The following is a 15,000-nucleotide window of genomic DNA, read 5'->3' as shown; positions in this document are numbered from 1 at the left end:
AGTTGAATGTTTCTTAGGTGAAGTACCGTATTAGTATCTTGACAACTTCAGGCCTTGGTAGATAATTAACTTTCCGTTTTAGTTCTTCAGTCCAAGTGTAGCTCAGCATGTCAGTGATTAGAAGTGGTCACTGTGTCATATCTGTTTCCTGAAATATATGGAGTAGATGAAGAGTATCAGGTCAGTGCCCTGAAAATCTTGTCTTGGGGTTTTTTAGCATTGGTAGATTGTACCTTGTGCAACAGTAAGCAAACAAGTATTTTTCTTCTGTAATGATCATACTTTATTCTCTAAACCTCTGTCAACACAGAGGGGGAAGTTTTTAAGGCAGTTCTACAAATAATAATACAAAGTATGTCATGCTTCCATTAGTTTGGAGATAATCTGTCAAACAGGGTCAGTATTTTTTAGTGCAAGTAGTTCTAATGAGAAGTAGCATATAGGAAAAGGTTAGAATTAGGTGTTTCTGGGAAAAAAAAAAATCTTCTATTCCCCTTTAAAAAGGGAAGCTTATTCTTGAGGCAAAAAGAAGAATGAAAAGTCTCCTTTATTTGAGAACCATCAGTTAATCCATTTGGTTGGTTTTGGACACATGTGAAGCCTGTTTCAAGCCTTATCTCTACTATTGAAGTATGGAATACTGCCATGATGAGCTGCTCAGATCACTTGGACAATACAACTTTTCTGTCTCAGCACCAAGAAAGCAAGAGTGCTTCAGACTAGAACAGCTCTGCCATCATTGTTTAATTAATTTAATCAACACTTATGCCTTGTTGATGAGCTGTTGCTTGTCTGTCTCTCAGTGGTGACTATGTGGTCTGAAATACTAAGAGGAAGAAGAATGCTTGTGTGAATTTCTATGTCATAAGTCAGTTAAAACTGATACTCTCTTAGACCAAGTAGCTCCTTTAAAAGGCTGTGTTGTGAAAGAATTATTTCCTCATTTACACTGTTTGTCATTTAGTTTAAAAAAATCCATTAACATTTATACTTGAATAAAGAAAAAATTAGTTTTGAGGAAAACCATTTTAAAAATACTCTTGATGGAGTGTTGAGAATTGTATCAGTGTACTGTATTTTAATGATAGCACTGGGGCTTCGACACCCAAAGACAGCCTTGTCAAGGGTGTCTAGAAGAAGAGGCTTTTGTATAGATCCTTGTAGTTATTGCAGTGGGTCAGTTTGTTTTGGTAATTCGTGTGTCAGATTAAAGCTTTTTTTTTTTTTTTACATTTTTTTAATTGTCCAATGGCTAACTTAGTATATTTCCTTTCCCAAGAACTCTGTGAAAGCAAGAAATATTGTAAGAAGTCTTTAATGGAAAGGCCAGTAGGGAAGAAATTACTCATTTTAGCTCTCCTGTGCTAATAAAATGCTGAGTGAAGAGTGTGAACTGGGAAAAACCAAATGCAGCAGTAAATCTGGCTCCTTTAGGAGCCATGTGATAATGGCAAACTTTTATTCTGAACTTTACTGAAGAGAAGCAGCAGGAGCACTTACTGCACTTCTGTACATACAGTTTTCCTTCCACATCTCTTCGAGATGGAATTCCCAAGAGTGTGGAAGGTTTTGCTTACATATCCATGTGGCACACACAACTATTTATGCTAATGTTGGTGTCATGATGCAAGGATTGCTGGGTTTCTTTAGAGGTAGAAGACATTGTGCTCCAGTAGCTCTTGAATTCTCAATCATGGATGAGACCCTTACTGTCTTGATGCTTATATACAGTTGGAAATGACAAATCAGTGTTAGAGAGCTGTTTGGAATTGTAAAATTTACAAAACAGATACCGAGGAAAGAAGCAAAAGGAGCAATATTGTGAGGAATGTTTTGAAAAACAAACCAACCCAAGGCTAATCTGAAGCCTTGAATAAATTCTTAATGAATTTAGGAATAAAATAAAATTCATTAGTTTAATTAGTAGGACTTTTAAGAGTTAAAAAGTTCAGAATAAATAACCTGTCCCACATAGATCTTGTTGTTAGACAGTTATGCAGAGAATAAAAAAAATCTATCCAACTTAAAATTTTGTCTTTGCATTTGTAAAACACACCTAAAAGCCTTTCAGAGTGACTGCAATTAAAATAACTTTTTTTCTGCCAAATCGTTTACATAGAGTATGATATTTTTGTGCTGCATATTTATAAAAACCATACAAAAAAAATCATACATGACTGGCAGAACAGAAAAATACATTTTTTAAAAATGCTATTTCTTGGAAAGAATAAGCATTCTGGCAAGCAGTTGTGAATGAATTTATTCTGAATAGAATTACAAGTTAGATGAGTATTTTTTCCTTTAAAAGTCATATTTATAACAAGCGTGCAAGCAGACGACAGAGACAGAACAGATATCTGCATTCTGCTTCACAGATCTGTATCTCTAGATGCACAGATGCTGTGATCCAGTGCATAGCTAGACTAGGTATACTGTCATGCACAGATTCCTCATTTGCCACTTTTATTTACAGGTTTTGGTAATAGTGTACAATTAGTACAAATGGTAACTATTCAAGTATGACCTAAAAGTGCTTGAAAATAACATGCATTCTTTATGGAGTACTTAGAGAAGAAAAATTTGTCAGAAAAATGCAATTGACGATGCCCTTTGGGAGAACTCTGTGTGTTTACAGGGAGAACTCTGTGTGTGTGTAATGTGAGCCATTTAACTATTGGATTTATTTTTCAACACTTCGCAGTTTTCCTTTCCTTCAGCACATTACTGTAACACATGGAAGGTGCAAATATATTTAGTCACAAGTACCTTTACGTTCGTTTTGATTCATGTTCAAGAAGTAGATATTCAACCAAGTAGTCAATTGAAGTGTGAAATGGACTAGCTTGCTTTTTGTGTGGTTACTCTCCCGTTATCACAGAATCACGCAGAATCACAGAATCATTCAGGTTGGAAAACACCCTTGGGATCATCGAGTCCAACCATCAGCCCTACTCTACAAAGGTCTCCCCTACACCATATCCCCCAACATCTCATCTAAACGACCCCTAAACACATCAGGGATGGGGACTCCACCACCTCCCTGGGCAGCCTCTTCTACTGTCTGACCACTCTTCCTGTGAAAAATTTTTTCCTAATGTTCAGTCTGAACCTCCCCTGTTGCAGTTTAAAGCAATTCACTCTTGTTCTGTCACTAATCACCTGTGAGAAGAGACCAGCACCAACCTCTCTACAATGTTCTTTCAGGTAGCTGTAGAGAGTGATGAGGTCTCCCCTCAGCCTTCTCCTCAAACTAAACAATGCCAGCTCCTTCAATCGCTCCTCATAGGATTTATTCTCCAGGCCCTTCACCAACTTTCTTGCCCTCCTCTGCACTCGTTCCACCACCTCAATATCTCTCTCCTATTGAGGTGTCTAAAACTGGACACAACACTCCAGGTGTGGCCTCACCAGTGCAGAGCACAGGGGGACTGTCACCTCCCTACTTCTGCTGCTCACACTATTTCTAATACAAGCCAGGATGCCATTGGCTTTCTTGGTCACCTGAGCCAAGAATGTAGTAGTTTCTATATATACATAATGTAATAGCCATTATATATACACAATATATAATATACATATACAATATATAATATTATATACAATATATAATAGACAATATGTAATATACAATATACATAATGTAATAGCCATTATGTAGTCCTTGATCTTGTTTTGACATCTCTGATTCCAGTGAGAAGGTATATTCTGTTATTGAGAGGAAATACAGTGCTAGAGAAGCCACTCCTACTGCTCTGGAGCTAGCAACAATAGCAGTTGCTTTTGTTTGTGCTTCTCTCACTTTTCACAAGGCAAAACAAAAGAGTCCAGTAGTTGTGTTGATTGATCTCCAACATATATCAGGAATTACAACATGAGAGTTGACAGCTCATCACATGCTACTCATCCCTCTGAGACAGTGTTGAACTAATGCTATGGCATGAATGTGTGTTCTCTGGGTTTCAGATGAGATCAAAGATCTCTACAATTTACAAAGAGTTTCAGAAAGGTAGATGGTTCTTAAACCTGGTGCTCCAGCGAAATAGTAGTTTTGACATAACTGCTTATTTAGTGGTAGTTTTATGAATTAGCGCTAGCGGTTATTTGTATATCAGGGGCCTAGAGGTAGCTGAGTTTTGTCAGTTTTAGGAAATCATGGACATCATCTTTATTTTCTGGTGTTTATATTTGTGTTAGTACAAACTATCTGAGGGAATATATACTAGGTAAAAGTACTTCTAATGTTCTGGTATCTGGCATTAGCATACTGTCTCTCAGCTCTCTTCAGTTATAATGGACTCCATAGGACTCAAATAATTTTAATGGTTTCAAAGATAGCTAAATGCATTAAAATTCTAGGAAGTAATTACATAATATGTTATTATTATTTCAAGTAGAAGATATAAACAGCCTTTTTGATGGTAGTGGTGAATATTGCCAGAAGTGGAATGGAGTGAGGGGCTGTGATTGCTAGTACATATAAGAGGCAGAGGCTTTGTATGCCTCTTACAGGACTTCACAAGCAGTATTCTTTTGTCATAGTCATTGTATAACAAAAGAATTCTAAATAGGATGTGGGAAATTTGTTGATTTTTTTGCTAGTCCATCCTTTTGGCAGCTGACCTATGTGGCCATTAAGATTGGAAACCCAGAGATACTTTGCTGCAGTTGTTTATTTTCTTTCCTTTATGTCTTGTGGCCTCCACTGGATTGTTTATTTTTTTCATTTTGATAGTGTTCCATAGCCCTGGTCAGAATACTATTGCTATAGAACTATTAATGTTTTCTTAAAATAATTGAAGTTTGTATGTTTCCATAGTTGCTACAGCTACAGTTATTTGCACATGATTCAGCAGGTTGTAACTCATGGTAGGCTCTTTCCAAGAGTAATTAACCTAAAGTATTGTGTAATAACTCTATTTGTGGCCATAAATGACTACTTTGTGACTCTTAAACTATACCCTTTTAAAGGGACAAACAGAAAACCTAAGCAGCATTTAAATTAATGAAAAGTATGCTGCCCTAAAACATCCTCCAGTTTATCCATGTTCATATATATAGTCATCCTATACTGTACTCCATGTCTTCCAACACCCTGTTCCCATAATGGTAAGACTTACCATCTTTTTTCCTTCTAATAGTCTCTCTAATCTAGTTTTAGCAGCTCCTGAATTATCATGACCAAAACAGTGATTTAGGCAATATCTCATCTAGTTCTAAGCTTTGATTTCTCGCTGCCTGGTTAGCTTATCTTGTATCTCACATTGCCAATTCCTGTTCACAAGCACTGGTGGTTTTTGTTAGAATTTGCCTATCAGTTTGGCACTGTCTGGTGAGATAATACAGTTGACAAAACCATAGGGTGGTTGATGCAGGTTGATCTTGAAAGAGTTAAATTTTAATATTTTTGTGTCTATATATTAAAAGGTGCTATTAGATTTCATGTCTAATGCAGTTCTTGGTCAGTAACAGTACAGTCATGTTAAACTGCATTAATAGCATCCCACTTATGCATTATTTAGATAAACAGATAAAAGACATCAGCAGATAGAGGAACATTTCAGGTGTAAGTAAACAGTACTGAATCCAGAGTGATGACATGTGACTGCTCTTACATGTCTCAGTGAAATTATTTTTCTTTCCTCAGCAAAAATACCAGGATGTAAGGTGAGAGGATTGGCACAAATTCTCAAGGGCATAAAAATGTCGAGTACTGAATATGTGTTGTGACTGATGAGTCTGTACAAATGTTCTTTTCATTTACAGGTATCTTGAGTTGGTACTACTATGTGACTATGCCAATGCCAGCATCCACCTTCACTATTGCTGTGGGGTGCTGGCAAGAAGTTAAACAGCAGTCCTTCGCAGCTGCTATACAGACAAACATTGAGTTTTCCTTGCCATCTTCACAAGCTGATTTCAGGTTTGTTTAGAATACTGTTGAAAAATGAGATATACGGGGATCATTTTCATTTACTCTGTGGAATGTAAAAATGAGTCATATTAATACAGGAATAAAAATAGAACTTACTTAGTTTGTCAGAAAAATCTTGACAGAAAAATAATTCCAAAGGCATTATTTCATGGGTAAGGGTGTGGTCTTTTTCTGTGAAAAAATGCTGCTTAGTGAGCAATAGGGTTAATAAATCCCAATGTCCTTTGGATTTGCATCCTACATCTTGTGCCTCTTAAATGCCCTACTCACTAGTACCAGGTCCTCCTTTGTTTCTTACAATGCCTGGCTGTAAGATCTTTCGTGTTGCTAGACTTGGTCCATTCTGGATACCTAACCTAATGCCCCCTACTATGGTATTGCCTACTCGCTTTTTCCTTCCTGTCCAGTCACATCCCAGAGTTAGAGCTGATCTGTGCAGTGGTTTGCCTGGAGTGATTGTGTGCTGACTGAGTACATGAAAGACCTGTTGCAGATATCCCATAAAATAAAGTTGGACCAATGATTCTTTTCAGTAAAATATACCCTATTGTCTAGCACTTGCAGTAGCTACTTACCCGTCTCACCAAACCTGTAGAAATGTAATTATTTTGGATACTTATATTCCAATCTAGTCAAATCTGCCCATCAAGTTTAAATTATTACAAAGTGATGGATGAACAGGACAATACTATATAGGCCTGCAAATGAGATTTTAAGCTAAAAATTAAGTCTTTGGAGACTTTATCACTTGTTTCCACATGTATTCCACTTAGTAGAAGTCTCACATATGGTAACTTGATTTCTTCACATATTACTCTCAGCTTTTCAAATTCCTATAATCATGGAATAACGGAACAGCGCAGGTTGATCGGGACCTTGAAAGATCATCTGGTCCAGTCCTTTTTTTTGGAGGGGAGCTTAGATGAGGTTATCTAGCACCCATTGCCCTTTGTCTTCTCCATGTGGCTTCTGGTGAAGAGAGAGCCTCTGTGCTCTTTATAGATATCCTTTAAGTACTGGAATACTGCGATGAGGTGTCCCCTCCTCCTCCCCCTCTCTCCCCTCTCCAGAAAGGCCTACTTCCTTCCCTCACAGGAAAGGTTCTCCAGCCCTCTGTTTATTTTTGAGGCTCTCCTTTGGACCGTCTCCAATCTGTTTATGTCTTCCTTGAATAGTCGGGACCACAACTGGACACAGTACTCCAGGTGCAGCCTGACAAGTGCTGAGCAGAGCAGGATGATCACATCCCTATCTCTGCTAGCAGTGCCCCTGAGGATACAGCCCAGGATCTGATTTTCCTTTGTTGCTGCAGTGGTGCATTGATGATTCACATTCAGCTTGTTGTCCACCAGGAATCCTGGGTGTCCCTTTCATCAAGGCTGCTCCCCAGACACACAGATCCTAGCCTGGGCTGGGCTCTTTGGTTATGTTATTCCAGGTGCAGGACTTTGCACTTGTCTATGCAGAACTTCACCCTGTTCTTGGTAGCCCACTCTTCCAGCCTGTCCAGGTCTCTCTGGAAGATGGCTGTCCCTTCTGATCACCTCACTACCCAGTTTAGTATCATTGTCAAACCTGGTGAGGGTGCTTCCAGTCCTAATATCCAGGACATTTATGAAGATGTTGAACCATGTGGGGCCCAGTATTGATCCCTGGGGGACTTGTGATAGGCTGCCAACCTAAGTAAGAACCCTTTGATCACCATTCTCTGAGTGTGATCTGTGAGTCAATTTCCTACACATCTTGCAAACCAGCCGTCCAGTCCATATCTTGCCAGATTGTCCAGGAGAACACTGTGGGAAACTGTGATGAATGTTTTGCTGAGATCCAGGCAAATAATATCCACTGGTCTCCCCATGTCAACAGAAAATGTTTTGTTGTAGAAGGAGATCAGGTTAGTCAGGCTCTAAGTATATTTTCTCTTACGCAATTTAAAACTTAGCCGAAACAATATTTGCCTTTTACATAGCTGTTTTGAGCTAATACTGTGTTAACATTAAGACAGTGGAAGTCCTTACTATTTTGGTAAAGATAGTGAGACTTTGGAACTTGAGACCTGATAGGGATTTCTTCTGGAATTTAAAATGAAAGAATTCTGATGGCTTGCAACCTTACTAATTTTAGTTTTAAAAAATTCTTTTAAATCTTGAGAATAGGAATTTTTGGTTTTTACCTAAGATCGGTAAGACATGCCTATTCAATCTTTAAAATATTCTATAGGTTTGATAACCTTCTAGAAATTGTTTTGTGTTTATTCCTCTACTATTTATGTTTATAATTTGACTGCCTCTACAGAAATACCCTGTAGATATTCACTATATATTCCTCTCTCATGTACAGCACATTTAGTAATAGGAATTATTATTGATTTGATGCAAGAGATTATTCTGACAGTGTTGATATAATAAATTATAGTTTCCATTAAAAAAAACCACCTTCTGAAAAAAAGGGAAATATTTGTGTAGCTTTTTGTAGCAAAGATTAGCGCAAGTTTTAATCAATGTGGTGGTCATTGTTATGAGTCAGTCTGTGTGATGATCATCGGATGGGTTAATTGGCACAGGTCTCGTGATGTATCTATAGCAGTTGAGTTAGTGACAGTGGAAGAAACAGAACTAATATGTTTCAGAAGAAGATGGACCAAAAAAATTCAATAAATCCTCTGCAAGTGTGGTGTCTATTATGCATAAACAAAAAAGGAGATCCTAAGTGTACAAGGTTGTTTTGCAGTTAATTAGAACATAAAAATCTTTGTTCTTAAAAACCTGTTCCTACAGTTATATCCAGTTAACCTTTATTTGTGAGTTAGCACAACAGACACTTATTATTTATTTTAGGCATTAAGACTAGGTAACAAACCAACATTATGCACAGTAGAAGTTATTTCTAGAAAGGGTATGAAATGGTGTCCTGGTTTCAACTGAGATAGAGTTAATTTTTCTTCTTAGTAACTAGAATGCTGCGTTGTCGCTAAGAGATCAAGGACTGTCTGACTCCCCATGTCCTGCCCATGTGAAGGTGTACAAGAAGCTATGAGAGGGTGCAGCCAGAGCACTGGACCCAAACTAGCCAATTAAATATTCCATATTATATAATATAATACTCAGTATACCAAGGAGGGTTGGCCAGGAAGGAGGGGGTTCTCTTTTGCTTCTGGCATTCTGATTCTTTCTTTCTGGGTTCTTTTGGAATCGCTAGGCATTAATGGGCTGGGTATCATTGTGCATTACCCATTTGTACTTTCTATTTTTATTGTTTTTATTTTATTACAATTATTTAACTATTTTTATCACAGCCTATGAGTCTCCCTTTACCCCTCCAATTCCCTGTCCCATCCCCTGGGCAGGGGGAGGGTGAGCAAGCAGCTGCATGGTGTTTGGCTGCTGGCAGATTCAAACTACAGCAAATGCCTAGAGAAGCAAATGTTTAGGTAGTATCTCAGGTAACATAATGGAGATAAACTCCTGGGCAGGAGAAAAAAGAATGATTTCTAAAAGATGTTCTTGAAATGTGTTATGTAATTTATGTCCAGGTACTAGTGAGTTTGACATAAGGAGACTGTATCGAAGAAAATGTTAAATGGAATGGGGGTGTTAAATAATTTTCCTATCTCCTTGTGGTCATTAAGCAATCGGCAACTTCTACAAGAGATAGTATGCTAACTTTCATGTTCTTGCCTAATCTCAACTCTGATGATTAAATACAAACTGACATTGTTTTAAAGCACAAATATTCTAGGTTAGACCACCCTTGGAAAAAAATTGTATAATACTGGATGTAGTTTCTTTGCATACATAATCAATGAAATGTCTTAGAGTCTACTTCTTTCACAGAGAGAGTTTAGGGTGTTGAAGTGTTGGCACCAGCAAAATGTAGGCCTTTTCTAGGGTTATCATTTTGTTTTCTGTGTCAGCACTCACCTGGAGCATGATCTTTCAAATATAAATGCTTTGGGTGATACCAGATGCAGTAACAGTAAGCACTCTGCCTGTCCAGGCAGAGTAAAACCAGCTTCCTTAAGTTGAAGGTTCAAACCAAGGAGAGGCTCTGCGCTGTATGGAAGACAGGCTATGAGGTGAAAATATGAAGCTGATTTCTGCTTTCATATGAGTCTATTTGGGCAGATAAATTATTGTGAAAGTATATGACTCAGTGTTTAGAAAGGATTTGATTTACCCCTTCATCCTTCCAGTTACAGCTCTGAGTATCCTGTAAAAGTAATTTAAAATAAGCTTGATCCTAATGTGGAATTTTCAAATGTCTATGGTGAATAAGCCTCAGTTGCTATCTACTGTTGTTTTCTACTTAAGAAAAAAAAAATCTATAAAAATTCCTAGATAATTTTAGTAAGAACAACAGAAAAAAGCCCGTCTGGAATTTCATTTTAATTGCACTTAATACATGTGTGTTAATATATACACAATTTTATTTTTGTAGTCAAGTTTGAATAGGAATTCTCTGAATAAATAAGTATTTTGTATTGTTACTTAGTTTTCTTTATGTACATTTTGAGCACTTGTTCTTTTGATAAACATCTTATAAAAAAAGTTTTATTAGATTTTTTGTTGTGCTTTATTGGTTCTACTCAGACATATAATAATGAGTGTTTTCACAGTGTTGCACATGTATGAACTGTGAGAATACAAATGAGTTGGTTTTACACTAACTAACTCTGCCATTCTGATATCTAGAGAATATCCTTGCTTTAGCATGTGGACATTTCTGGTATTATATTGAACTAGTTTTTCTCTTTTTTTTTTTTTCTTTGTTATTGTCAGGTGGCATGAAGGAATCTGTGGTCATGTGGAATATCCCTGCCGTTTCCAAAATCCTGCTGCCAGGTTGCAGGCAGTCATTCCTTATAGAGTCTTTGCTCCCTACTGCCTTGTGGAACGCTGCAAAGAACATTTGCTTCAGTTAATTCCTCAGTGCCTCTCAGCTGCTTACACCACGCTGGGTACTCACCCCTTTTCGAGGCTTGATGTTTTGATAGTTCCTTCCAACTTTTCCAGCCTGGGGATGGCCAGGTAAAGAAACTTCTTAGTGTCTATCTCCTGTGTTTTGTTAGCCTCCTTCTTATCATGTAGTTAACAGTGTCAAATTGCTATCAATATAAAGTTGCTGTGCTATTTTTCATAAACCAAACAAAACTTTAGTTCTGGCTTCATGTGGGTAGCCATGTTTGCATCCTTTGTGCTATGATCTTTAATTTTAGTTTTAATGGCTCAGAGAAGGAAAATACAAGCCCATTAAACATGTGGGTCTGAATTTCCTCATTTGCCAAACTGAAGTTCACTACTTGGTTCTATTCATTTAAATAATTGATGCTGCTAATTTATTCATAAACCTTATGTGATTTACAAGTTTCTAGTCAAACACTGGTCTTTGGAAGCTGAGTAAGGCAAACTGTAAGGATAACATTATCAAGTTTTCGTGGAATTGTGGAGAATAAAAAGCTTAATTAAATATTTTTGGTTTTACAATATAATTTCCAGTTGTGCAGTGACAGTAGAATTTTAGCTTTATTAGTTGTAAGGCAATGCCTAGCAATTGAAATTCCCTGTTTTCTTTTTATTTTTCTTAAAAATATACATATTTTAAAGTTGGTAATAAGATAGCATTTATTAATAACAGAGAATAAAACCCTATTTTTATGTTTGCCTAGTGCTAACAATAGAGTGGATTCATTTAGGCTGATGGACAAAATATCCTAGAGAAGAATTAAAGGCAAAGCTCTGTTAGAAGGATGAGGACTGAAAGGAATGGTGTATTCCCAGACTGTTGGTTTTGTATTTTGGAGCTCTTCGGGCAGTTGTAGAGCAGGTTTGATAATCTGAAGTAACTTCAAGAAATTGCAAAAAGTGCCAGTCCAAGGGCTTAGATGAACCAGAATTTTATTTCTTTTTACAAATTGAATAATTAAGGAAATAAGAAACCATGTTTTGTTTCTTATTTACACAGATTTTTTTTTCTACCGTTCCTCTTGCAGTCCTCCATAGGGATAAAAGTATAAAATTATGCTGACATAATAATATTGTATAGTTTTTAGTGTAAGTTTACTTTGTTTTGTTTTTGTGAAGATCTATAACATTTAAAACTTACGCATTCAGTGACCTTCCTCTGTCATATAAGCCTCATTGCTTTGGTGGATACCTTGTACTGGTTACTGAGTTTTCAGTTATAGTTTTTTGCTTAGTGAACTCTTAAATGAAAGCATCAAGAAATTCACATGAGTCCTGGTTGCACCTACCACAGACTATATCCTCAGACTATATTCTGTTTGGGCACCTACCACAGACTATGTTCTCTGATTCTTTGCATAGTGGTTTGGAGGTAAGTGTGATGTTGTGTACCGTGTTTTTTAAGCCATATGAAATTGGTAGAGCTGCTTAGAAATTTTCTCTGACTTCAAAGGCACGGTACTGAAAGATTGTCACAGGTCCTTATGGATAATCACTGTAATTGAGGAAGAAACTTTCCATTTTACTTAGCTGTATAATAAGAGCAGTGATTAGTGGAACCATGAAGGTCAAGACACACAAATAGTACAAAATGGAAGAGAAAGGGGAGAGAGATGTCTAGGCCAAAATGACGGCACACAGTAGGAAAAATCTTCAAGATTCAGTTGTTTATATGCTGCTGCTCTTTGGGAAACTGTCAGGATTTCCCTTGCATGTACCTTTCCCAGAATTTATAGGGAAAAGATGCCTGGAGGGTATTCTGTTGCAAAACCATCTGTGGTTATCTGAGTCCAGGTTGCTGTTCAGAATATTGTAATTGTGCTTTCTTTGTGAAGGAGATGAGAAAAAAACATGCTTTCATTTCCCTATACTTCTAACCACTTCCAGTTCTAAGTGATCCATATCATTCAGTGTTAAGTAAAGGACAAAAGAAAGGGCATGCATACTTCCTGATGCTTTTCATTCAACAGTTCATAAAGCCAAGCACATTGAAATTTTTCAAAATTGAAATAAAGGAACAATTTAATCTGTTTAAATGTCAAGCTGTATTTGGACAGCAAAGGAAATTATTAAGTGACTTATAATAGCTCGTTTGTTCTTGTTTTGTGTGATTTTTCAAACAGTGTTCTAGGTGTATAGCAAGTTACTTAAATGGTTAATTCCTGTGCATGCACTGATAATTACCTAAATTACTTCAGTTAAGAATAAGCTATGTGCAAAACCATGTCCGAACCCACATTAAAAAAAAAAAAAAAAAGCTATTCTCGGGTTAAAAAGGGTGCTGTAATATTTATTTTTTAATCTTCTAGTCTATCTGTAGCAGTATAAACATAACACAGCATGCCAGCACAAAGGGGCTGTTGTTTTGAGAATTCTAATTGTATTCCTAATTGTCTGCCAGGGACGGAAGCAGTCATAAATTTTAGTCATTATCTGAAGTATCAGGGCTTTACAGCATTTGGCACATTTCTTTGTCTGTTCCTCATTAGCCAATACTTACTGTGTTTTTTATATCCCAAAATACTTCCCTTTACTTAAGAGGGATGTTTCTCCAACATTTTAGACTGATATGAAATGATGATAGTTCTTGCATATCATGACCTAATTAGGCATTTTTAGCTGTCTATTCCAGTAGCCACTACTGGACATCAGCTGCATTTCTCTTGAAGCCTAACAGATGCTTTATAAGAAAACCTCTAGTTGAAAGTATATTCTTTTAACTTGTGTTTTCTGTACATCTCATACTGGTTTTTGGTACGGATGACTGTATGGAAATGGGATCTTGACTGTGTATAATAATTGCAATCATCCCCTTTTTCTTCCTGCAGATCTTTGAAGCTAGAGTATTTAATTTTGCACTCTCTCTTAATTTTACACTATTTTAGTTCAAGTGATTCAGTATAGCTTCTTCCAGATTCATGCCTGTAAAAGAAGAACTTGGCCTGCATGTCTGTGTTGGTGATGTGTTCAACTGTACATAAATTAAATGGAATAAAGCATTGTGAACCAAATTTGAATAGCTTACAAGCCAGAGATTCAGTGCTTTCTGCAGAATTCTGAGAGTCTCATAAACACCTAACAGGACTTAATTATCTGATTTTAAGTTCTCTCACTAACAGAAGGGAGTGAATTGGAAGGAAAGGAGCAGAGAAATGTGCCAGACTGCAAAGACTATAGACCTCCTAATTTAATTGTTCATGGAAGAGATCTGTGACCTTACACTACACATTCATGTACTCAGACAGATAAGACATTAAAAGCAGGAGATTAGTAGTACCATGTTTTGGTGCTGTTGATGATGAAGGTTTGTCAGTTCCATTGACATTTAAATAGCAGAGTTACTTCATTGGTGGCAAATGCTCTCATGTGAGCGGCTAGTTACTCACCTGAAAAAATCTCAGGAAAGACTTCAAATAAAGGATAAGATCTGTGTGTTCCCTAGTTGTTCATGTTCTTCAAATCAGTTCGTTCCCAGGCCTGTTTTGCTGATTACATTTGAAAGCCTACATTTGAAAGTGTTTCAAAATCTCTTCCCACTGACCTACAACTCAGTTTCATTTACTTTTGGCAAAATCTGGAGGCTCTGAATTCCTTGTTCTTTTTCATTCCCCAAGAAGAAACATTCTTTCAAATACAGAGACTCTTAACTTTTTGTGCTACCTGCGTCTGTGCTTGAAACCTTGACTTTTCTTACAGTGTTTAATTGCATGTCCTCTATTTAAATTTTTTTTATTTTATCCTTGATAATTACCAAGCGTCTTTCATAGTCACAGCAATTTCTTGTGTTTCTTTGGCTTTAGAAACTGCTTATCATCTTTATGCAAATATCATCTTCAGAGCAAATGTTCTGGTACTTATTTTACTCACCTGGGGCTTGTAAGCCTGTGTTTGCATTGAGTTAAAGTACTTTTTTTAAAACAATAGTCTTCAAAGTTTTTTGTTTCCAGCATGCAGATTAAATAACATATGATTACTTCTTTTCTGTTTGAATGAATGTACTTTAGATGTACTAGGTTTGTAGCAAGTGATAGCACAAGTAAAAATTTTTTGCCGAGCACTATATGTTAATAACTTTACTAGTCCTGTCACATGTTGCTGGGAACTGGA

General features: G+C 36.8%; 1 protein-coding gene across 1 annotated transcript in view; it reads left to right on the top strand.

Moving 5' to 3' along the window:
* CZH9orf3 (chromosome Z C9orf3 homolog) overlaps nucleotides 1–15,000 on the top strand; it is a 202,202-nt gene that overhangs the window by 26,399 nt on the left and 160,803 nt on the right. Inside the window, exons 4-5 of the mRNA XM_026866039.1 lie at nucleotides 5,764–5,920; nucleotides 10,711–10,959. Coding sequence (XP_026721840.1) covers nucleotides 5,764–5,920; nucleotides 10,711–10,959 — 406 coding nt within the window. The remainder of the gene's footprint in view (nucleotides 1–5,763; nucleotides 5,921–10,710; nucleotides 10,960–15,000) is intronic.

Source organism: Athene cunicularia (assembly GCF_003259725.1).
Source record: "Athene cunicularia isolate RWA chromosome Z unlocalized genomic scaffold, athCun1 chrZ_part2, whole genome shotgun sequence".
Lineage (NCBI taxonomy): Eukaryota > Metazoa > Chordata > Aves > Strigiformes > Strigidae > Athene > Athene cunicularia.
Note: the sequence above shows the minus strand (reverse complement) of the source record. Positions and strands in the feature narration are given on the sequence as shown.